General features: G+C 36.6%; 1 protein-coding gene across 1 annotated transcript in view; it reads right to left on the bottom strand.

The window, feature by feature from the left end:
- Window positions 1-25,345, bottom strand: part of LOC107666208 (copine-8) — a 103,907-nt gene that overhangs the window by 17,237 nt on the left and 61,325 nt on the right. The window contains exons 10-16 of the mRNA XM_016457420.1: window positions 23,468-23,509; window positions 22,841-22,916; window positions 20,323-20,376; window positions 18,967-19,028; window positions 5,447-5,493; window positions 4,494-4,675; window positions 3,420-3,547 (exon numbers count right to left, since the gene is read on the bottom strand). Of these exons, the coding sequence (XP_016312906.1) occupies window positions 3,420-3,547; window positions 4,494-4,675; window positions 5,447-5,493; window positions 18,967-19,028; window positions 20,323-20,376; window positions 22,841-22,916; window positions 23,468-23,509 (591 nt within the window). The remainder of the gene's footprint in view (window positions 1-3,419; window positions 3,548-4,493; window positions 4,676-5,446; window positions 5,494-18,966; window positions 19,029-20,322; window positions 20,377-22,840; window positions 22,917-23,467; window positions 23,510-25,345) is intronic.

Below are 25,345 nucleotides of genomic sequence, written 5' to 3' on the forward strand. Positions count from 1 at the left end.
GAATTTTACAATTTACTCTATTTTTCAATTTAAATTGGTAAGAACCACATGAGCTTATATTTATTAGGAACAGCTTTGATTTAGTGCAGAAGTTTTCCAACTGGATTCTGGGTGGAAAAGTATCAAAAAAAATATTACAACGAATAAAAATATAAAAAGTGAAAAAAGTGATCAACTGCAATTTTGACCTTAAAGATATTTTTTTTTTTTACACAATTTAACTCTTACCTGATTGAAATTAACATTGTTGGTACAACAATGCATTTAGTTTGATTCAGTAATGCTAAATATAAATTTCTTAAACATTAAATTTAATTTAATTTAAATAAAACCAGTTAATTTACATGTTACCATTTTTAAGTAAAGGTCTTGAAGGTGATTATCATTTTTAGGGGTTTATGGCATGAAAAAGTTGAAAAACCCAGGATTTAGGGCCTCATCCATGGAAATGCCTATGGGGTACTAGAAAATTCTGTGTGGGTATTACAGAGATCTAATTTTCAGGCCATTGTGTCACATTTATGATGGCCATTTAATGTTTTTCCTCACATCACTTGACGGACGATACAGACCTGGGATGATCTTATTTGGGGCAGCATGTGATCAAATCTCATAGTCTCACCTCTGCAAGTCTAGTTCCACGGCTCATTTAAAGTGATTTAAAGGTCATATATTGTGCCTCGAAGGCCATTTTGGATTCGATTATCTCTGTGTTACTGTCACACACTTTGTTTGGATGTTGCACCTGGGTGAGAATGTTTAGCTGTTGTCATCCTCTGAAAATGTGCAAAACCTACATTGTTTGCTGAATAATATTGTAACTCTCAATCATTGCAAGTTTGTTGCCGTTTTAGTTCATTTCAGCAATGGAAGGATCATTCAACTTTATACTAATTTGTCTAGCCATCTCTCAAAGTTTGAATGTTCACCATATATAATAAAATGAACACGGCTTTCCAAGGGTACTTTTATTACAGTCAGTAGTCACTTATTTGAGTTGCAAAATGGCTCAAATTAGCATCTAAACTTCCACTGATATGAAAAGATAGATGACATATATAGGCATGAAAGTCCATAAAAAAGGTAGAACCAATATATTTAATGTAATGGTCAATATGCAAAAATATTTCACCACTCAGTTCTGTGATTTACCAAACAGAATAAACTATTTGGTCAAACTTTATTTTAAAGTCCAATTCTTGCCATTAACAAACCATTATAACTACGACTTTTGCCTCAGTAAACAACTAATTTGCTGTTTATTAATAGTTAATTACCTAGCTTTTAAGTTCAGGTATTGCATAGGATTAGGGATGTAGAATATGTTCATGTAGAATAAATGCTTTATAAGTACTAATAAACAGCAAAATATTTTATTAATAGGCATGATAATATGCAACTAGTTAATAGTGAGAATTGATCCCTATACTAAAATGTTACCAACTATTTTAGAGAGTAAAGTAATAAGAAAAGGTACACAACCCATACATTTAGATTACTTGAATTATCTAAACTATTAGACTATGAAAAAAGCCTGCAATGCTGTGCAACAATGTGATTGTAAACACTTATTTTGTGTTTACGCTCAATTATCTGATCTACGCAAGCCTGATTTTGTGCATTGTTGTGTTATGAAATATGTCAGATTGCAGTCTTAAAGGATGTGTTGCTTTCTTACCATTGCCATTTACATCGTCTCTTTCAGGAATATGGCTAAGCAAGTTAGTAAACACTGCAGCGTCCCATAAAAAATAATCATTTCCAAATTTAGACTTCATGATGATTTTAAGTAATGAGGTTTGTTACCACAAAAGTAATACATGAATGCATGTAAAAAAGCACTACATACTTGCAAAAGATGCAAAATATATGTGCAGCTGTGTGCGTATGCACATTATGTCTTTGTTTATGAAATGTTTTGAACGTACCTGGCTACATGGTTAATGACAGGTGAGAAGTTGGTAGGACCGTAGAGCTGAACAGATTTTAGACTCTGGTAATATGCCTCCATGACTCCATCAATGCCATTGCAATATGGATTCTGAGGGTTTCCATTCTGTAGGAACAAAGAAAAAATGAACTAATGTGAAATCAAATAATCAAACAGACAGGGTCTCATGGTTCAAAGGTTATAATTTTTTTCCCGTTTTGATTAAATTAAGTAAATTAAATCAACTGAATTACTGTTTGAATTTCTGAATATACTGAATATGTTATATACATATATATATATATATATATATATATATATGAATTTGATTAAAAAAAATTAAAGATTTTGTGTAATTATTTAAAAATATAAAAATTCAATACATTTTAATATAATATAATTGAAAATAATGCAACATTTACTTTTGGCCCATGGCCTTGAATCAAGTTACATTTTTGGCCCCTCGTAAGAAATATTTTGGCCAATGTCTTGCAACATACATTAAATTGTGAAGAATTTTCTTTAAACATGAGAACACATACTGTGTGAACACCCTAAGTATGTCTGATATGAACCTAAAACCAGCAAATTATTAAGGACTACCTCAAGACCACTTGGTTGACAATTCATTCAGACAACTGACAGACTAGTACAGCTGATTTTTTTAAAAAACAATTAGATTTTACCACCCCTACACCAAATTAACTAACCGTTAGGTGTTTTGACAAACAATATCCCAGTTGCTCTTCATGGCCACTCCTTGCCATTAACAAACCATTATAACTACGACTTTTGCCTCAGTAAACAACTAATTTGCTGTTTATTAATAGTTAATTACCTAGCTTTTAAGTTCAGGTATTGCATAGGATTAGGGATGTAGAATATGTTCATGTAGAATAAATGCTTTATAAGTACTAATAAACAGCAAAATATTTTATTAATAGGCATGATAATATGCAACTAGTTAATAGTGAGAATTGATCCCTATACTAAAATGTTACCAACTATTTTAGAGAGTAAAGTAATAAGAAAAGGTACACAACCCATACATTTAGATTACTTGAATTATCTAAACTATTAGACTATGAAAAAAGCCTGCAATGCTGTGCAACAATGTGATTGTAAACACTTATTTTGTGTTTACGCTCAATTATCTGATCTACGCAAGCCTGATTTTGTGCATTGTTGTGTTATGAAATATGTCAGATTGCAGTCTTAAAGGATGTGTTGCTTTCTTACCATTGCCATTTACATCGTCTCTTTCAGGAATATGGCTAAGCAAGTTAGTAAACACTGCAGCGTCCCATAAAAAATAATCATTTCCAAATTTAGACTTCATGATGATTTTAAGTAATGAGGTTTGTTACCACAAAAGTAATACATGAATGCATGTAAAAAAGCACTACATACTTGCAAAAGATGCAAAATATATGTGCAGCTGTGTGCGTATGCACATTATGTCTTTGTTTATGAAATGTTTTGAACGTACCTGGCTACATGGTTAATGACAGGTGAGAAGTTGGTAGGACCGTAGAGCTGAACAGATTTTAGACTCTGGTAATATGCCTCCATGACTCCATCAATGCCATTGCAATATGGATTCTGAGGGTTTCCATTCTGTAGGAACAAAGAAAAAATGAACTAATGTGAAATCAAATAATCAAACAGACAGGGTCTCATGGTTCAACATCTGGTGGAGATGTGATAACACAATGGAAATTCCACATTTTAGAGACATAAATAGATGTTTACATTCTTTGAATAAAATGTAAGTTCCACTTTTAGGGTTGCCACGGTGTTATGTGGTTGCTATAAAGTGTTTTTTAGTGCGTTGCTATTTGGTTGGTGGGATGTTTTGGGTGGTTGCCAGAACATTGCTATGTGGTTGTTTTTAGTTGTTATTAGTTTTTTTTCTTTTGTGCTGCTATGCAAATGTTGTGGGTGGATGCTAGGGTGGTATGTGATGTTATATAATTGCTAAGGTATTCTGATTTTTATGCATTACATTGCAGTTGCTAGGGTGGCTGCTAAGTGGTTACTTTCTAGCCCAAGTCAAAAATACCCACCCCCTAGTCTCTATAATATTCTGGTCTCTAGACCCAGCTCAGGTTCCTCTTTCAGCGTAAGGCTACAGATGTTTTTTTGCCAGTTTCCTCATTCACAAGGTGAAAATTTGTACATTTTTAAACACAAAAGCATTCAGTTCACTCTCTCTAAAACACAAACACCAGGCAACATCCAGCTCTTGTGTCATTCCAATTTGTTTCTTTCAATATGAGAACAGTGAATAAAAAAGTACAACAGATGTTATGGACTCAGAAAAAAAATACTAGAACTATAAAAATAGGCTGGTATTTCCAAAGAGTTTTCTAGAGAATGTAGGAATCTGTCAAGTGCCCATCTCTAAAAACCCGTTCTGAAATTGAAAGCTTTGTGTATTGTTCTGTCTAGAGGCAACACAAGCGAGTATAACATTCAGGAAAAGATATCCAAGACTTGTGTCCTCACAAACTGGATCTCTTGTGTCTATCTCTGCAGGACAGGTGTTTTAAGAACTGCTTACCAGGGCAAACTCATGGGATATTCTCCCATCAGGAGGCAGCTTGGCTCCGAAACCCAGTGCGGGGAACATCTTGTCGCTGTCATAGTCCTGTATGATCTCCCCCACGGCTTTGAGTGCCATGGCGTAGGTGTTGAGCTGATAAGGATTCATGTAATGGAGGGAAGTGGGTTGGGCGGGGTTGCCTGGGAACCATATGGAAGAAAATGTGTACTTTTTAGTACACCCATTTAGTACAACCATTTGACAGGAAAAGTATACTAATTTAATTGTCAACCACGTTTAAAGTAGAAACTGTACATATTCATGGCTACACTACTGAATAGTATAATACATTATAACTCACAATAGCATTATGTGACACATTAAATATGGTCTTGTTTTATGATGTATTTCAATGCATAATATATTCTAACAGTATAACTATGGATACTACTAATATAATGTAACAATGTTCACAGTTATTTACGACCAATAAAATATATTCAAAATCATTATGAAACTGTTCAATGGTTTGAACAGTTTAGTGCTTAATGGTAGTAAGGTAGTTGTTGTAGTAGTTATGTTTAGGTATGGGGTAGAGTTAAGGGACCTAAAATATGGTAGTATATAGAAGTATATAAATATAAAATTGTAAGTTCCCCTCTCTTTACTGTTTGTGTACTCTGAGAGGCTGATATTATGAATCCAGAAGAAAAAAATGATGAAAGCTAGTGATGTATAAAAATAGATTTGCCAGGATGGCCCTGTAATTGTGTTGGTTTTGTGGTATTCCCTTTGAATCTGCAAATGAATATAAAAGGCAGGCATCTCAGTATAATCACACAGATCAGAGCTCTTTATCGCATTAAACCTCACTGATTATGATCGAGGACAGCTATTACTAGCCCTTTTTCATGCCTCATCTGCATACATTTCAATAATTCCATCAGCCTTCTGATAGAGACGGCACTCACCGTTAGAAGCTGTGAAATCAATCGCCACTGTGAAATTAATCTGAGTCCTGCACAACAAAGAGACAGAGAAAGGTAATGGTTATTCCAGTCATACTTCAATCTTGTGAACATTAAGATGCTCCTGGTGCAATAAAAGCACATTATAAAAAATAAAAAAAAAACCTTTTAGGAGAGTATAAGGAAATGGATAAATCGATATACAATTGTACACCTTAAATGTAAGTATAAAAGCTACAATAAAAACATAAAAATAACACAAAAATAATGTAAAAGGTCATGTTCTGATGTAGAAGAGATTTGAGTATGAACAATATTTGCTTGTGTTGTATATGTTTTGTGCTTAGAGTATTGTGTTGTTAGCTTAGCAACATGCTAACATTACACTAATGTGATACTGAGTCTCATACAAGGAGCCCTATTTGGCATGCATGACTGACCATTTAGAAAGTTTTTGGTGTTCCAAATCACTCCCTTTTGAGGTTCCATATCATTTAGGATGATACTTTACAAGGTAGCTGCCTATGTAAGCAGTAGACTGCAAGTTTGTTCATAAGAGTGTAAAACATATTATAGTGCTTTCAAGGATATTAAAGGCATCATTAATGAATGATTGTTATTTATGTATTTGTGTTTTTCTCTTATTTGTTCTTTTAACATTGAACCAGGAGAATAGATGAGCAGGATACATTGAGCTGGGATGGGTGTGTGTTTGCTGGGACATTGAGCCAAGCTAACTAATGCCATAAGTACAGATCTGTCTCCTCTCATTAGACTACTCTCATTACCGAGCTTACAGCTGCAGTCATACACACACATCCCCAAACCAGAAATACACTCTTAAAATGTGTGTGCACGAATGTGTATGGTCTGATTTCCTGATAATTCAGCATTCCAGCATGTCTAAAACTAACCAAAAACGACATTATTTCCATATAACGTAACAAGAAATGGTCATGTAAACATCAAGCACCCAGGCTGGAACTAGTTTGGCTGTAGTATAGTATGTTTCCAAAAGAGATATGACCTTCATATAACAAAAATTAGAAATTAGATTTATTACAGTGCTAAATTCTCATAGTTGAAGAAACGCCAACTGGCTCTTGAGAAGAACTAGATTTTAGGCACACTGTTAGCATAATACCATGCTAACAACAAATCCCAAGTGGAATCAACCGACACTGTGTACTCTGCATGAGGAGTGTAATTTGTGTTTCTCCAATGACTGGTCTTTATAATATAACAATATAGTTCACAAGAAAGAAAATATTATGAAGAATTTGTCGCTATTCATTTTTTTCCCCATACAACAAAAACAATAATAGGTAATACTATAATAAGAAAAACAATAATAATGGGGTCTAAAACAATAAAAGGCACAATCAGCTATCAAATCATTCACTCATAAGGGCACATAATTGGTTAGGATGCTGCCTTAAAAGGTAGCTGCTAATGTAGACATTGGAAAGTGATATCCTGGTGATTTCACAGATAAGAAGGAGCATGAGAAGCTGAGTAAAGATATCCTACCATTACTCATTCAATTGAGACTGAGCCAGTCATACCATCTGTTAGTATAATGCTTACAGCTCTCAGAAAACATGTTTGTGATACACCACACACAGACTGTGTCATACAGGCATATTAATTGTTGCATAAAATTTTCATATTTATAAATGATTCCTGTTTTTCATGGGATTTTGGTTGGCTAAATTCTTCATTCATTCATTCATTCATTCATTCATTCATTCATTCATGCATTCATTTATTCTGTAATTCATCTTCAAAAAATAATGTCCATGTCTCTGATAAAGCCTCAAAAGTCCACAAACTAGTACAAATCCAAATATCCATATTAATGTCCATGATTCAGCTTATGAATCTATATTAGAGAAATGAGAGTGAAAGCATCACTACCATCTGCAGGTGCAGTGTATAGGTTCATCATTTATATATATATATATATACAGTGGGTACGGAAAGTATTCAGAACCACCCCAGAACCTCTGAATAGATGTAAATCAAAACTCACACTCCAGATACCAACAGAGCAAAGGAAACTGTCACAGTCTTCAGCGGGTGTGCCCAGGAGGGCCACCAGATGACTGTGTTCTGGGAGCACATGGCTTGTGTTGTGTTTGTCTGTTGCCATGTGCTCTCTCCTGTCTATTGTCTGGCCCCTCCCATCTTGTTACCTCGTTATTGTTTTAGTTGCTCCACCTGTGTCTCCCTCGTTAGCCTCCTCGTTTGGTTCCTATTTATTCTCCTGGTGTCTGTCATCCTGTGCTGATCCGTCATTTCTCATTGTGTGTGTTTCGTGTCTGCATGTGGTGCCGCTTTAGGCCTGCCTGTCTGTTTTTCCCCCTCGGGGTGGTTTGAGTTTGTTTTTGTTTCATTTTTATTATTAAAATAAATAACCATTTCTCCTGCAATTGAGTCCTCGCTTCATCTCCCCGCACGCACCGTGACAGAACGGATCAGCCAACATGGGGACTCAGCGGAGAATGGGCTCACACCGACTACCAGTCTCCACTCTCTCCAGCCCCCTCTACCAGCGGATGCTCCAGCTGGAGACCTTGAGCTCCCTCCGTCAACGAGGGACTGAGCTGAGGGAGTTTGCAATGGAGTTCAGGAATGTGGCAGAGGGGCTGGGCTACAATGACTCAGCGCTTAAGGACTTGTTCAATTATGGCCTTGATGAGCCCATTAGCCCCTGGAGCATGTTAGAATGCAAACATGTATCTTTTGAGGGGTTTGTGGAGTTCTTGGCACGTTCCCCAGCTAAGGGGACTGCAGCGCCCCCCGTGGTGGCCGAGAAGGCTGCAGCGCCCCCGAAGGTGCCCGACGAAGCTGCCGCGCCCCCAGTGGTGGCCGAAGAGGTTGCAGCGCCTCGCCCTGCCGGCTCCGCCCAAGCGCCTCGCCCTGTCGGCTCCGCCCAAGCTTCACGCCCTGTCGGCTCCGCCCAAGCTTCACGCCCTGTCGGCTCCGCCCAAGCTTCATGCCCTGTCGGCTCCGCCCAAGCTTCACGCCCTATGCCCTGTCGGCTCCGCCCAAGCTCAAGCTTCATGCCCTGTCGGCTCCACTTAAGATCCGCTCTCTGTCAGCCATAGTTTCCCAAAATTAAATGGATAATATATAATAATTACATAAAAAAGTCACAATTAAAATAGCTGCATTTGTACAATAAAAAGCCGGAATTATCTTTTTTCAAATTAATGTTCATATAGAACATTTAACTTCTGAAATTTCAAAGCTTTAAGCTAAGCATTTTCTGATCACCAAAAGCCGAAAGATGTTACCATTTTCTCTGCCCTTCCCTATTTTTAGACTCCAATATATTTTTTTCCTAATCTGGTCAACTACGTAATGTCCAATCAGTGTATCCCCTGATGATTGGTTAATTATTTGTTGTAGACCTAATAAGGATGTATTGTAATTGTTCTGTTGTCATTTTATGTCAGGCAGTGAGCTGGTCAGCTATGGATGTGTATGTGCTGGACTCAGCAGGATGTGATCAGTGCATCAGCAAGAGTTTATTGATTGGGGATGTGCACATCATCAGTGTCCTGATCAGTGATCTCATGAATCATTATATCACCAAATTAACGAGAAGAGTGTGGATTTCTACATCATTAGAAGTGTCAAAATTAGGAAAAAGAATAGCGTGCAGGTTTGGAACAACATGAGGGAGAGGAAACAGAGCTGGGTTGATTACTTATAAATTGTAGTCCGTTACTGATTACATGATGAAAACTGTAGTTAGTAACGTAATCTAGGTTACTCATTTTAGGTAATGTATTCGGAGTACTTTTTTGATTACTTTTTATCAAACATGTTTTAAACTTACCAAAAATGCACCACATTGATTAAAAAACAAAACAAAAAGATTTCAAACATCATAAAATTATGATTTTTTTCAAGAAAATATTTTATTTGAAGGGTTTGGCTGACATAAAATTTGCATCATTATATTATAAATTTGCACCATGTTTCACACATGGTCTAATTGCTCGAGAGGTAATTTTTTTATCCCTCAAATTCAGAAGCATGGTTTGCACATGTATTTACACAACATTTGTGAATATATTGAAAGGTATCATACAGTAGAATTTTCAGAAAGGACAATCTAAAATAGAAAAAAAGAATTAAGGAGAATCAAATTATGAATAATTTACTGCCATATGTAATCATGTAATGATGTAATCCATAAAATTGTAGCTGTAATCTAATTATGAGCTTTTTAAAATGTACTACACTCTAATTACAAGTCCATCATTTTTGTAATCTGATTACATAATCCAGATTACATGTAATCTGTTACCCAGCACTGCGAGTATTAATGACAGGATTTTCATTTTTGTATGAACTTTCATTCAAATAAACACTATCTATTTCAAAGCAGCAAAGGTTAAGAATGCAGCTTCAAAAGGACATTATTGTGTCACAGTCTTCAGCGGGTGTGCCCAGGAGGGCCACCAGATGACTGTGTTCTGGGAGCACATGGCTTGTGTTGTGTTTGTCTGTTGCCATGTGCTCTCTCCTGTCTATTGTCTGGCCCCTCCCATCTTGTTACCTCGTCATTGTTTAAGTTGCTCCACCTGTGTCTCCCTCGTTAGCCTCCTCGTTTGGTTTCCTATTTATTCTCCTGGTGTCTGTCATCCTGTGCTGATCCGTCATTTCTCATTGTGTGTGTTTCGTGTCTGCATGTGGTGCAGCTTTAGGCCTGCCTGTCTGTTTTTCCCCCTCGGGGTGGTTTGAGTTTGTTTTTGTTTCATTTTTATTATTAAAATAAATAACCATTTCTCCTGCAATTGAGTCCTCGCTTCATCTCCCCGCACGCACCATGACAGGAAACAACTGAATGGAAAAACACAATTTTCTCTAAATATTTGATTTCATAGATCATGCCATCATGTCACAGACTCTACCATACAGTAAGTATTAATCAAAGTTGAGCTCCAATTTCATGCAAAAGCAAAGCAATTGGAGTGGACCTCACATGATCCGCCACCAAATATTAACCCCTACTAGAAGCCAATAGCATAGCAACTTACCCATCTCTAGTTTTTTGTTGTTGTTTTTTTTATGTGTAATGTTTGAGGCTAGTTATCCAAGCCAGTTGAGGCTAGTCAACCAATACCATTTATAACGAAGGGTTGACAGAAGTAGACAGGCAAGTAGCACAGCAACTTACCCATCTCTAGCTATTCAATTGTTGTTAGTTAAGCAACTTGAAATTTGAACAACTCCCGGATGCTTCTTTTCTAGGCATGCTATCAAAAGGCCAACAAAGGCCACAAGCATGCATAGCTTCTAATTCCCTGAATATACTGTAAATATATTTTTTATGTGCTAAGCAAGATATTTTTTTTTATGTTTAATGTTTGAGGCTAGTTATCCAAGCCAGTTGAGGCTAGTCAACCAATACCATATATAACGAAGTGTTGACAGAAGTAGAATTCTGTAGGAAACACTGGACAAATGTGTACAGCTTCACAAAAGATCATTCAGGCCACTGGTACCATTGCAGACCAGAATCCTGATTGATTCTGGCAGGAACTGACAGCTAGTGAGGGCACTTGAGCAGAAGTGAATATGACAGTATTTCCAGAGGTTTCACACAACTGAACATCTACGTTCTTGGTGCACTTGAGGGGACATCTGACAGTAGTCTACTTTTGGAATGACTGGAAATTAAAGGAGCTGAGTGGAAATGGGGTCCAGAAAGGGCCTGATTTTGCTTATGTTATGGTGAATGATTTGAACAGACAGCTGCTGCAATATTGTCCACAAATGGTCTTCTGGGGTGACTTCTATGGTTTAACACACCTGTGGCTGAAAAATTTTGGCTGGAAGGAAAAGGAAGCCATTTTTTTAAGAGCATGAGGTGAGTAGTCCTCAAGGTCTATATGTCAGAGAGGGTGTAATGTTCTCTGAAAAAACAGATGGAGACAAAAAAATGTACACCTGCATGTGATCAGCAAAGCAGCAAGAAGAAAACACATGCTACTGGGTGACAGTGCAGAGAGATTTAATGTATCAACAGAAAAGTAAGCGCGCTAACACTGAGCCCTGTGGGACACCAGCTCATTCCTGCTTAGATCCAACTCTAATCAATCACACCTGAGGATTTTGGGGTTCAATAAAAATTACAGACAGGTGTGTTAAAGCAGGGTTCTGAATAATGATAGATCTCGCTGAGCAGGATTGAACAGCCCTTGATGAAGAGGGCAAATTAAATGAAGCCTGTGTGACAGGCTTTTAATGTTTGATTGATATGTATTCATTACTAGTTAAACAGTTACAGAATGAACAGTCTTAATTGCTGTATAACACATTCTCTTGGGACTCCTGACTAAGGATTGAGCCCCAAAGTTTCTCAACAGAGTGCTCCAAAATTAAACATCAAAACCTACCAAAAAGACCTGGCAAAACAGTTCTGTAAATGTTTCTGTTTTCTCTCAAATAGACAGCAGGCTTACTCACACAGAACCACATTTTTCATTCTGCTGTAACCCCCTGGGATTTCCTGTCCCAATTTGTTTCCCGAAGCAAGCTGAAAAACAATCTGTAGCTATGTGAGTGGTACCTGACTATAGCAGAATTCATAGCAGAATCAAAAGTTCAAAGAGAGAAAAACATTCAACAGACGGTTAAAGGGGAAAAGATCACAGTCATGCACTACATGTATTCCGTCCAATAGGGGATGACAGTTTCATAACAAAGAGCTTTGTGGCAGCAGCAACCTATTGTGGTACCTGCAATCTAAGTGTTTGCAATGGGAGCGGTTTCGGTGAATGCAGGTATGAAACTCAATGCCTGAGAAAATGAGAGTTGGAAGATGAGGGCTGTCTCTGCCACAGATGGGACTCAGATGTTCAGAGAATATCTGCAAGAATATCAGGTTTCATTATTTAACTAAATCCCAAAGACACCTGCTTCTATGTGGGTAAAGCAGAATGGTATTGGTGTGAGAAAGAGGAAATGAAATAAAGTCTTATGGAGATCAGCCACTTCATATAGTGCATATTTAAAATATATCCATGATATACACATGCAATCACAGACGGTACAGTGACAGAGCAGTTTCCTCATTTCTACAATTCAGTACAATTTTATATAAAAACTATTTTCTGTCACTCACTACATCCAATTTTTTTTATTTTGTGATAGGGCCAGAAAGCATTGCCAGATGTCTTACATCTGGCCTGATCATGCCAGGAAAAAAAACAAACAAAAGAAAACATTCTTATTGTTGAGTCCTGGCAGAGATTGATTAAAGTCGACAAAAAGCCATCACGTTGGGACAGCTTTCTATTGGTGTGATAGAATGATTAATAAAAGTTGAGTTTTTGTTCTTTTCCCAAGGTCTCTGGAAAGCTGATGAGGTGCTCTGTATGCATGAGCCGGTGGCTGGAGAAATGTCTTGTGACATGAGCATGGGAGACGACAGATGTTGTTGACTGGAGGTGAGGGGACACTGTCCATATGGAGACAAGGGACTTCAGGGGATGAAGCAATTTAGTCAATACTGCATTTCTTTACTGCAATATACATTCTACAAGCCACCTATGCAAGTCCACTTACATGCATCATAATTTATTTTCTTTAATGAACATTTAACCATCCTCTCTCTAACTCTAAGAATTAAACAGGCTTTTTTTGCTACTATAGCTTTAAGACTTCTATAAGGCTTATCACACTGTGCTTAACCCTGGGTTATCATCATTCTAAACCCTGCTTAACCCTAGGTAAAGGTACATTTCACATTTTTAATTTAGAAGTGGGGTTATGAAACCCCATTTGTGGATTTGTGGTGTTAACCCCACATTGCAGTGCCAAACTTGTACAGTGTAAAATGATGTGTTGTGTTAGAAACTTACAACCAGATGCTTAGCAACAGACTCATATATGTGTTTTGGATCATCACAGCAACAGTGCATGTTGTATAAACAGTCATTTCAGCATTTGAGGGTGATGGAAAATGAATTAAATAAATTCCCCTATAAATAAATAATAAATCAATTGGAGTGAAGAAGATTCTTTCCTTTATAGTCTCCCGAAAAGTCAATTTATAAAAAACTTGATAGTTCAGTTGGCAATATATAATAAAAGGAAGCTGACACCATTCATCTGCAAATAATAACATTAACCCAGGGTTTAGGAATGAACAGTGTGAAATGTCAATGTAATGTGGTGTTTGGGTTTTGTTTCTTGTTCATTGTTTTCATGTATTTTATTTTGTAGTTAGGCCTTAGTCATGTTCTGTCATGTGATTCCCTTATCTGTGTGTTATGTTCTGATTGGTTGTCTTAGTCATGTGTCTTGTTTCCCATTGGTTTGTTCTTGTCATGTGACCCTCATTGTCTGCTATAAGTAGCCATCATGTTGTCATTGTTCCTTGTCGTTTATTTAATGTATTTATCCTGCTGTCGTTTAGTGTTTAAGTCATAGTCAAGTCAAGTCATGTCAAGTCTGTGTTTATTGTTTGGATTCTGGATTTCACATTGTAAATAAAGCTGCACTTGGGTTCATCTTCAACTCACCTTCAGTGGACTGATCATTACAGTCAGATATGTGGTGTGACATTGTAACTATGGCTTAAACCAACTTCTGTGCAGAAATTAGGCCAATAATCTAAAAACAATTTAAACGGGAGAATTCTCATATATTCAAATGTTTTAACCCAATTAACAACTGTACACTGAACTTTTAGGTCAGCATGAAATCTAAATTGACTCTAGTTTCTTAATACACAATTCTGGTCTTATTGTGAACCGTATATGATCCCAACATTATTCAAGAATAAATGTGTATGTTACCTTTGCCAAATTATATCTTATATATATCCCTTGTTCCTTTGGATAATAGCCAATAACAAAATAGCTGCTTAGACAATTACTTTAGCAAACTCACATTTGGCTCCATTATCATATACAGTAGAATGCCTACTTTTCATGATCCAATTAATTCCAAATGGATAAAAGTCCAACCTTAGATTTTTTCCTCATTCATTATCCTGTATTGCTCACAAATATGGAAGCAAAATAGGCTTTCATTCTCTTTGCTTTTCATTCACATCATATATTCTGGTTAGGTTAGTCTTATTTTGTTGCAAATAAGAGCTAATTAGCTGTTAAGCTAACAGACGGAACACTGATGACAGTAAAACTGAATCCATTCTGCCAGCTGAAATCACAATAGTTCACAACAGATTAAAGCAAATAAGGGCAGAGTTAACAAGCAACAGCATAACATTGTTAATGAATCATGAAACTCTGGATCTTCTCCCTATGATGTATAAAGACAGCTGTTAGTGTGGCTCAATCCAGGGTGCAACATCCTCCACCAAACATGGCTGAGAACAGCTGTCCTTTGAGATAACTCTACACGCAAAGCTGTAATTTGCGACTGCAGATGCTTGCAGAGTTCTTCTCCTTGAGGGCTCCCTAATACCAATTAACTGATTGGATTGTTCTTCATCATAATGGCTGTCTCTCTAGAGCGCCGTGCTCTTCATCTCCTACACCTAATGAGGTGCACTCCACACTAGTGTCAATCACTGCTCAGGGACACCACAGAAAGGCAGATGACACAGAGATGGTGATGATAGAGATAAGAGGAGAAAAGAGTGAAAAGATAAGGGGAGAAACACTAGCTGTTTATCACAGTAAAGCATTTAGTAATAGCAAGTCAAAAAGCGTCAATTAAATGTTATATATAACAATTTTATATATAACACTTTTCTTCCCTTCACGTGTCTCTGAAACAAGAAAGTCTTCACCTTTTATGTCCAGTTTGTGCTTTGGTATTGATGTTCCCATAGCGTCAATGCCAGGACACAGCATCGAAGTTCCATTTCGAAAGGGAATGTCTCAGGTTATGTATGTAACCCAGTTCCCTGAGAAAGGAACAAGACACTGTGTCTCATTGTCACACCAAGGCTATGCCTGTGCGCCTCCTTCTGGCAGTTAGAATTTGATGGAGTGCATTTCAGGCTTCTGTTTTTAGCCTTGGCCACACACTACATTGCGTCACCATGTCATTACCTTCTGCCAATCACATGTGCTTCAGACACCGGCTCACACAAAAGCATTCCGATAGCTTCAACACCATTGCACAGCTTCTTGTTCCCTTCTCACATATGTAACCTGAGCTGTTTTTACAATTATTAGTATAGTTTTTACAACTACATCTTCACTAACCATCTTTAAATCTTGCTCTTGAGCAAGTATCTACCAACTTTTGCTCCAAACTGTTAAGTGTGCTCACAGTTAGTTGGAGTATTTTGCTGTGGGCTACAGCACAAACACTGTCATGCGGAATTACACTAACAGTGTTTCATACTGCAACAGCCAACAGGTGCAGAGAAGCTTTTATCACGGCAGAGGAAAAATGTGCATAAATAGGGAAACTGAAAATGTGGCTGCCATTACGTAATGCGAGAGAGTTCTCGACAAAATCCATTTGCAGCCCTACACAACTTTCCACTTTAGCCATTCACACAATGACATGCACGGAAAAACAGCTGCCATTACTGCCACGAAACATTGCTTTGGAGATGTCTCCTGAAAAATAACACAAAAAATGGTGCACTTAATGTACTGTATGTGCATTTGCATGTGCACATCATTCTATTTACTGTATATGCTTAAAGGAATAGTTCAGCTAAAAATGATAATTATGCTATTGTCTATTCTTACATGTTGTTGTTTTTGTCCATGAAACGCAAAATAAGATCTTTTTAAAGAATCTTCAAACAGCTATGACCATGACTGAAAAGCTCCAGAAGCAACATAAAACAATCATAAAAGTAGCTCATATACTACGTTTCGTAATGCCAAACAATAGTGTTTTTTTACTTGATGGCTACACCATCAGTTATTAAATTGAACCTTTTCTTGACATAGAAATGACAAAACCACATAAAACCAACATGAATACAAAAAGTACAATCATAAGAAATTCCCGCATATGCTTTACACTAGATTCTCCTACCTGGTTGCATGACGAAAACGTACCTCTGGGAACTTTTCTGCAAGACACGAAATACGTACCAATAAGTACATATCACTGCAGTTTCTGACAGAAATGAAAACTAGAGGTGGTAAAACAGCGAACACTTGTAATTATTTTCGTGCACAGTTATGATTACAGCTCCATACGTTTTGCTTTCCGGACGTAACAAGCTTGCATGGTAGCTCAGCCAGGTACGAATCCCATCAAAAACATGACTCACGATGAAAGAGCTGAAAGATGAGAGATCGAAAAACAAGCTAATACAGCATGCTTGCGATTGTGTTTTTACACCATATTCACTTTTGTTCATACTATCGGCTAGGTTTAAGTGTAGTGCAGATGGTACATTATTTTAAAACGTCACAGAGCATTAGACTTACAGCGTCACTCAACAGACATTTCAGAACTGCGGTGACACCTACAAAAGCAATGTCACATAAAACTAGGGGTTGAACGACTTCTGATTTTTTAAAGTCGACTTTTATTTGATGAAAGTCGAGTCGAAGTCGACTAGTCGCTGATGACGTCATTAATGAACAAATAAGTCTGGAGCTGTGATAAACACCTTGTGCACAGCTATGGTATATGACACAGCACTGCCCACATGGCTATTGCTCCTATAACAGCTCATTTTTATCAGTTCTTTTGTCTTTGGGTCGTTATATTTCTCACAGGTTTCTGCTCGTTCTAAATCAGATACAGATAAAGTAGCACAGTAAAGATTACATTCATATGAATGCATTAGTGAGAGCGATTGCGTGTCTGAATTAATTCTACCTGGCAGCATCTCTCTACTAGTTGTGAAGCTGTGGGATTTAGTTATTAAGAATTATATGCTTGAACTTTTCAGTTTCAAAGCTATTTTATTGCGAAATCACAGAACAGTGTTGACAATACATTTCCGCGCTGAATGATTCTGTGCGCGCAATCTGAGCGTGATGTACGAGCTACTGTAATGTGTGTGCATTACAGTGCAGCAGCACATTAGATTAGAACGGCGATTAACTTACCTGTACAATAAGCGGTTTAAAACGTGCATTCTCCTGTTCAATTTCGAGCATCCAGTAATATAATCTCACATGTCTTGTGGAGTACTTTCAGAGTATGCATTTATTTGTCATTGTAACTGTTTGGAAACGGAGCGTAAATGTGGAAGTCCTTCAAAGATTTCTTATCCTGTTGTGCCCTCTATAGGACCAGCAACTAGTCGACATCAAGCTTAAAGCGTCATGGCAGAGCATTGAAGTCGACTAGTCGATTAGTCGGTAGTCGTATGTATGTTCATCTGTTTCGGGGGAAAAATGAACACTCTTTTAGCGCCACCCAGTGGATATTTCACATAGAATATGTCACAAAACGTACATTGCAGTACGTATTCCGCGTCTTGCGAAAAAGTTCCCAGATGTAAGTTTTTCGTCATAAGACCAGGTTGAGATTTCCCTTCCTATTAAAAGTTTTTCTTTTTTTGTTGACACTCTTATAGGCAAGGCAAGGCAAGTTTATTTATATAGCACATTTCATACACAATGGAAATTAAAAGTGCGATGAGTTTTGAGTCTGCATTTAAATGTGACTAATGTTTTAGCACATCAATTAACCCATCATTGAAATTATATCATATACTGATTATCCAATCCAATCCTGAATCCAAAAAAGCGCATTGTGTTTGATTGCTACACATGGGTGAACCAACAGTGTACCAGTTCACAGTATTGAAATGACATGGGGGTGAGTAAACGATGACACAATTTGCACTGTTGGATGAACAATCCCTTTAAACCATTATTATCCATTAGCTACTGGGTTATTCACTCTATGATTTCAAATTTCTAATTGGATTATATCAATAAATGATGAGCTGGACATTCCAGTACTGTTACAGGAAGTGTGAGAGAAACATGCAGACTATACCCTCCAGGAGTGGACAAATTCAGCTCGAGCTCACTGACCTTTCACCAAAACATCTCAGACTAAAAGAAGGAGTAGCCATTAAAATAGACGTCTGGTGGTGTGGTGTCCGAGCAGAGGTGACCGCAGCCCCCCTCTTGCCACCATAATGAAAAGCATCGCTCAACGTGGGTGTGCAATCTGCCATGCATAGATGCACCCTGTCTACCCCTTGCATTTAATCGCACACACACATAGCAAACACCTGTGCTAAGATTAGCAACCCAGCCTCATCTATCATCTGCCATGAAAGTACTTTATTACTCATGGTGTCCGACTTGTTCATATGTGGTCAGTCATCTGTACTGCCAGTATAATTACCCACGAGCACTCAAAACGGACTCCAAGAACCTGTCGAGACCTGCTGTGGAGGATGCAGCCTGGGTTCGGGGTGGTTTGGGATCACAGCCAAATACAGCTGTGTTGTCACCACTGGTAATGTGAGAATTTAAATGCACCAAGTCACTTTGCTTTCCACAGGCATGTGTTGTCTGTTGGCGTTTCCACATCAGAAGCTGATTGTAAAGAAGGAGAAGTGTTTGCAAATGAGCACTTACCCGCCTTTGATGAAGTCCAGGAAGGTGACTTCAGTATCAACGAGAAACGATAGCAGTGTCACCTGGAAACATGAAGCCAGAAAATCCCATGAGGATTCTGTGTGCTGTCATGTCACTATATCAACGATTCACGGAATCTTCTAACTGATTCTAATTGAAGTAAGGAAATACTGCCCCAGGCATACATGACAGAAAAATAAAAAATAAAAAAGTGTTGGGGAAGCTTCTTTGAAAATGCAGCTTGTCAAGCTACAAGCTAACCAAAATTCAAAGTACAGTGCTTATACTAAATGTATTCTACCACTGGAACGGTAAGTAATTGGATTATATTATGCTATAAATTTAGTTCTAATATTTATAAATGACAAGTCAACAATAGCACAAGTCAACAAATCAATAACTAGCTATTGTTATCAGCTCAATGCACATTCTTTCATGAGACCAAACAGATTTTCATTTTATCTTATGTTGCATTTTATTTTCAGCATTGCAAGCATCCTAGTAGACTGTGCACAAAATTATGACCTGGACTAAGATGTAATGATGATAATACAAATTTGTCAACATAGATGGCAAAAAAAGGCCTGTAAATTGTACATGGATTATTTAATGGTGTTCAGAATTGGCATGAATGCATTTACACAGCAATTACAATTTTATACTTTGATACTAGGGGCTGAGGTGGGTCAGAGCAAGCATAATTTAATCTGGCTTTTATGCAGCATTATGTCTTTACCTAGAATTTTGAGCAGGCACAGAACAGTTAAACTCTGCCATGTAAACATGCCTTTACTACCATAATGCTAGACTAAGAACCATGTTTTTGGCATTTTATGCATCAATTGAGCAGATACACACACACACAATTATCTACTGTATTGTTGTGTATAGATATGATAAACTAGTAGAAAATGGATCTCATGGTTATGCTCATATGGCTTTGCAGTTTTGTGAAGTCATGAGAGTTTATCCTTTTTATGTGTTTTTAAGCCTCACCAGGTTAAACTTTCAAGACATTTAAAAAAAATCTCAAATTTAGTGCTAAATCTCAATTTAGCACTCTATTCGCTGTTCTGACAGAAAAATTTCTATGACATTATTCATTGAAATTTATTACTGTTATTTGTCTTCAATAACATGATATTTTTTTTTTACTTATATTAGTTAGGCTATATTGATTTTATGAAATAAAATTCACAATAAACAGTATATGCAATAATACACAATATTTTGGTCCTATCGCTGACCCTCAGTAGCGATGTTGCTTTCAGTTCCTCTCCAAAACAACAGCAAACTAAATTAATAAAAACAAAAGCATACACTAGCGAGAATGTAGCATGAAAAATGTATGCTTACAGTTCCAGAGTTGAGATATTTTTTCTTTTTGCCTTTCTTCTTGGGGTTTATGACCTGTGCAGAGAAAATGAGTGATTATAATCATTTATGGGATAATGGAATTTGTATGAGACTGAATAAATGCAACATAATTGTTGATGCACTGTATGACATTACACAACACCCCTTCTACACCCTAGAGTTAAATTAAGGCTGTGTAGAAATTGCCTTTTTAATGTGTTGACATTTGCCTCTAAATATAATTTTATTTCCTTATAGCCTCTTTTAATACTGTATAACAAACAACTGCTAGAAATGTAATAAGAATTAAGCAAACATTAAGCAAAGAAATTGCTTGACGCTTTCTACCAATGCAATAAAAAAAATAAAAAAAATTGAAGTACTGTAATTGGTCCAGTTACTTTTTGAGTTTTGAATTAATAAATCTGAATTGCATTGATTCCTTCACTTTATTTTTAAGTTGCACTCTTAGTCCTCCATACCACTACACCACCTTAGCAGTGGATAAACTTTGTTATCTTATCTTATTAGTAGAACCATTACATGAAATTGGAACCAGGATTGTTAAATTTATTGCTTCATTCCAATCCCTACTGATATATAAATAAGTGTCCCCATATGTGTATTTGTGTAAGCAAGAAAAAATTAAAGGAGAAAAAAGAGAGAGAGAGAGAAAGAAAACTAGAGAAATGTGTTGGAGAAAGAGAGAGGTTAGAGAAATAAGTTTGACAATTATGAGACCAAAAACAACAACTGACTGTTATTACAGTGATGATTATTCACATATGGAAAAGCGTGAGCCACATATATAAAAATATAAAATAAGATCTCTGTTCCTCCCACTCACTAATGCTGAATGAGTAATGAAAAAATGCAAAGCCTGGGGGATGGGATCATCTGCACAACTTTTTAGATCTGTGACTCTAAATCATCACGTTGTTGAGCATTCCTCTTAAATGACTGTGAAATTACTCACCCTAATTGAGAAAACACAAGGTTTTCAGTTTTTATATCACCCTTCATCAAAAGTTGTTTAATATTCTCAAAGGAAAAAAGTCTAAATATCTCTGTTATTTTGTTATATAGATTTGCTAGATTTTCTGAGACTTTACATTTTAACTTAAATGTCATAAATGCCTTTATAAATAATATAAGTTATGACAAAAATAACTCAAAGCTTCCTCCCCAGTCCAAAAAAACAAAACTGTAAATAAGCTGCAAAAACTCATTCCAACTTTGTGACTTTGAGGTGGCATGTTGATGGACTAAATCAGTGTTTCCCAACCTTTTTTCAGTCACGGCACCCTTTGGAAATTTTAACAAACTTGTGGCACCCTACAAAATTTATTTTGTCACAATATAAAAATTTCTATCTTTGATATGATAATTTGAAAAGTATAGATATTCGGTACAACAAGGAAGAACTGCAGAATATAATGTCATACAGATATTTTGCTCTCGACAGACGGCACCCCGGTTGGGAAACACTGGACTAAATAACAAAAAAAATTAGCACCAATGTGTAAAGTAAAATGCAAAATGAAGTCTGAACCTTTATTTTCATGTATGTGTGTAGCACCTACTGCTCTGCATATCCTTCTGAAGTTCACAATGAACATTTCATTATTTATTTATTTATCCTAAAGCATAATTTCAGACTGAAATTAAGATGCACAATACAGTTTGGATTGTTTTATGCATGTAAATAAAGCATGAGCAGTTTATGGGATAAATTATATAAACTAAATTCGAGTAAGTGCAACAATGCTCTATAAGATGGTGTTTACATTGAGACATTAACGATAAAGCAGCAAAAACAGCTAATACAAGTATATGCTGTGTGTCTATGAAATAATTCATTTACTGCAGTGGAGTCATTCAGGTTCCTGGGCACCACAATCTCTCAGGACCTGAAGTGGGACACTCACATTGAATCCATTGTGAAACATACCTGGCAATAAAGCTCATTCTGATTCTGATTACATCTATTTACATTCTGAAATATTGGTCAAAAATCCTGCTCTGAATAACAATATTTTAAACTTCAAATACACTTATTGTGCCCAAAAAATGTTAAAAATAGGCTGGAAAATGGCCATGACAATCTTCTTGACTAACATTACAAGTGCTCTAGACCTGGGCTGTGTTTCCCAAAAGCATCGTAAGCCTAAGTTGATTGTAGCTCCATTGGTTTCAATGGGTCTACGTTGTACTTAAGCTTACAATGCTTTCGGGAAACGCAGCCCTGGCCTGTCATATGCAGGCCATCAGAACATCTACTTAAGTGGAAAAATATGTTTGTTTAATGTCAAAACCAATTGTGTTGATAAATGTCAAAATCTATTTGAATAATTCAGATATACTGTACTTGTGTCAAAAGTGGCAGCCTACTTGTAACACAAGTAATAAAGACTGTAAGCTACAGTATATTTGTTATACTGTGAACACTTTTTCTGAAAAAGTACCATGTTAATGAGCTCTGCGAAACAAATGAATAAAATGAATAAAATAAGATTACCTCATACACGTTAAACTGTGACTGGCCTCTTGACAGTTCTCTGTAGCTTGTGCTGAATTCTCCAATGAAGTCATGACTGTTAAAACACACACACATATTCACAGATTTGTCAGCATGGAGAACATTACATTTGTTTCAAAATAAGCTTATTTGGCTCTGATAAATGTTGTTCTGATATTTCAACAGTGCTCAGCCTTTTAGCATGCTATGAAATAAAACATTTAATTATCTTAGATCAAAGCACCCTCCAAATCCCTTAAAATCAAGGTGATCATTTATGGTAATGAATGTGATGGACTGATCAGGCTTCATTTGGATACAATACATACAAAACATACAAAAGTGCTTACAAAGAGTTGAAAGTTGAACTGTTTGATTAAGATAATTTTGTGTTTGGATGGCTGTGTTAAATGTTTTGAGAACAAGTACACTGCATTGGAGAAAAGTGTCAAATCGTTTGAGAAAAACTGTAAATTGCTGGACAATTTGAGCATAAGAGCATGTCATGCTCATTTACTGTGTCCCTATGAGAAGACTTTAGCTATCAGTACTGAACATTACATTACAAATTAAGGGATGTGTCAGATGTGTATATTAAGCTTCATGTGACTGTTTATAGTTCATTACCTGCCATCCCGATCCCAGTCATACACTTCAATCTTGATCGTTCTGTTAGAGAAAGAGAGAGAGAGAGAAGCAGAATTGTAAATTATGCCTTAGTGTGAATTTCTTTAAAAATGAATTTGAATACAGCTCCACACACCTTGTATGTTGAGAATGATAGTTGACAGTTTTCTGTCCATTCTGACAGTGTTTTTTTTCCTATGGGATTTTTTTTTTTTTTTTACCTGTTTTATTGTCTGCTAGATTAAATTGTAATTCTGGTCACTAATGAAAAGTAACAGTAGACCTCTCCTTAACAAGCCACATGATTTAATGTATCATTGTTATGTGTTTTTGTATTATTGTATTATGTATCATTTATGTATAATTAATTCTACAGCACAAACACTGCATGCACTGAACAACAGTAATATTGATGCATGCATTAGAAATCATTTCTAATGAATTGTTCTAAAGTAATATAGTTTATTAGCCTAAAGCTGTGTTCATGTCATGTTGGAATTACCATATTCATGTGATGACAACGCTGAGATACTACCGAGCTGTTCATGTCGTTGGACTTAGAAATTATTTGTTTCCATGGTAATAATCATCACACCAAATAAGAATATGTGCACGGCTTCATCGTTGATGACATAAAAATACATAAAATGCTGCACTAATTAACCTCTTTGTTCTTTTTTCAAACCTTGAAGAACAAAGAAAGAACACCAGGTGTCAAGGGCTATATTAAAATCACAGGAACTTTCTTCAGATGCTTAAGTGGAAAGTTGAAACTTTCATAAAATTCAGTTTCCTCATAATTTTTGTTTTGTAATTATAATAATAATAATAATAATAATTAGAGTCACTTTGATAATTACAATATGACGCAAATCGTGCTGTATGTGGAGGCTATTTATGGTTGACATTCTCAAAGTAGCGATTCGGCAGAACTGCCCTGGAATTATAACTACAATTTTCATGAAGGCAAATTGAAAATATTTCACATACTAGGGTTAGAGGGCCGGATTAGTGCGTTTTGACAGAAAATAATTACAACTCCTGCTGTCCGTGGCGTGACAGGCGAGTGGTGAGTTTACACCGTTCAAACAGAACAGCTCTGTCAATTACATAGAGCTTTAACGCAACACATGCTAACAACAACCCAATCCCCACAGCATCCCTTAGCACCCATTCTCAGTGTTATCATCAGCGAGACACTCCGTGCTTCTTTATTAGAGCGTGTGCGCTGGCTTATCTCACGTCCCAGACTCCTCCGGATGCCCAGCGGTCTTCCTATACGTCTGTCTGTCTCTCTCTTTCGTTTCCCACGTGTTCAATCAGAGATAAAGCCTAGGCATTGTGTGGGAGAGTGCGTTATGGTACCGATCGATGCTCATCAGTGAGTGCCGCTACCGTGAGGAAGCTTCCCGATTTATCGCCATACAGCAAGAGCCCTGTTTGAGCTACTCATGATGGAGGCTTCTGGGATACCATGTAGTGGTTGGAATTCTCTTCTATGTTGTCTCATGTCTCTTAATATTATTTTTAACTGTAATATAATTTATCCTATTCCAACATAATATGCAGATAGTACTTTAAGTAAACCATTCATAGATATTGTTTTCTATGTTTACATCTTCTTTTTTTAACCAATGTAGATCACTATACTGTGTATTATATTCATTGGTTATGTACATGTTCTGATGCCTTGCAAATGCAAATGCAAATGCAAAACAACAACAACAACTATTAAAATATGTATGCAATGATGGGATGTTTACATGACACCATTTTCAGCTAAAAACAGAAAATGTATTCTGCGTTTTGGATGTTTATTTACACGACAATGGTATTTTGGGGGCCTGAAAAAGCAAACTTTTGAAAACGGGTTTAAAA

The sequence above is a fragment of the Sinocyclocheilus anshuiensis genome, unplaced genomic scaffold, assembly GCF_001515605.1.
Source record: "Sinocyclocheilus anshuiensis isolate Anshui unplaced genomic scaffold, SAMN03320099.WGS_v1.1 scaffold1016, whole genome shotgun sequence".
Lineage (NCBI taxonomy): Eukaryota > Metazoa > Chordata > Actinopteri > Cypriniformes > Cyprinidae > Sinocyclocheilus > Sinocyclocheilus anshuiensis.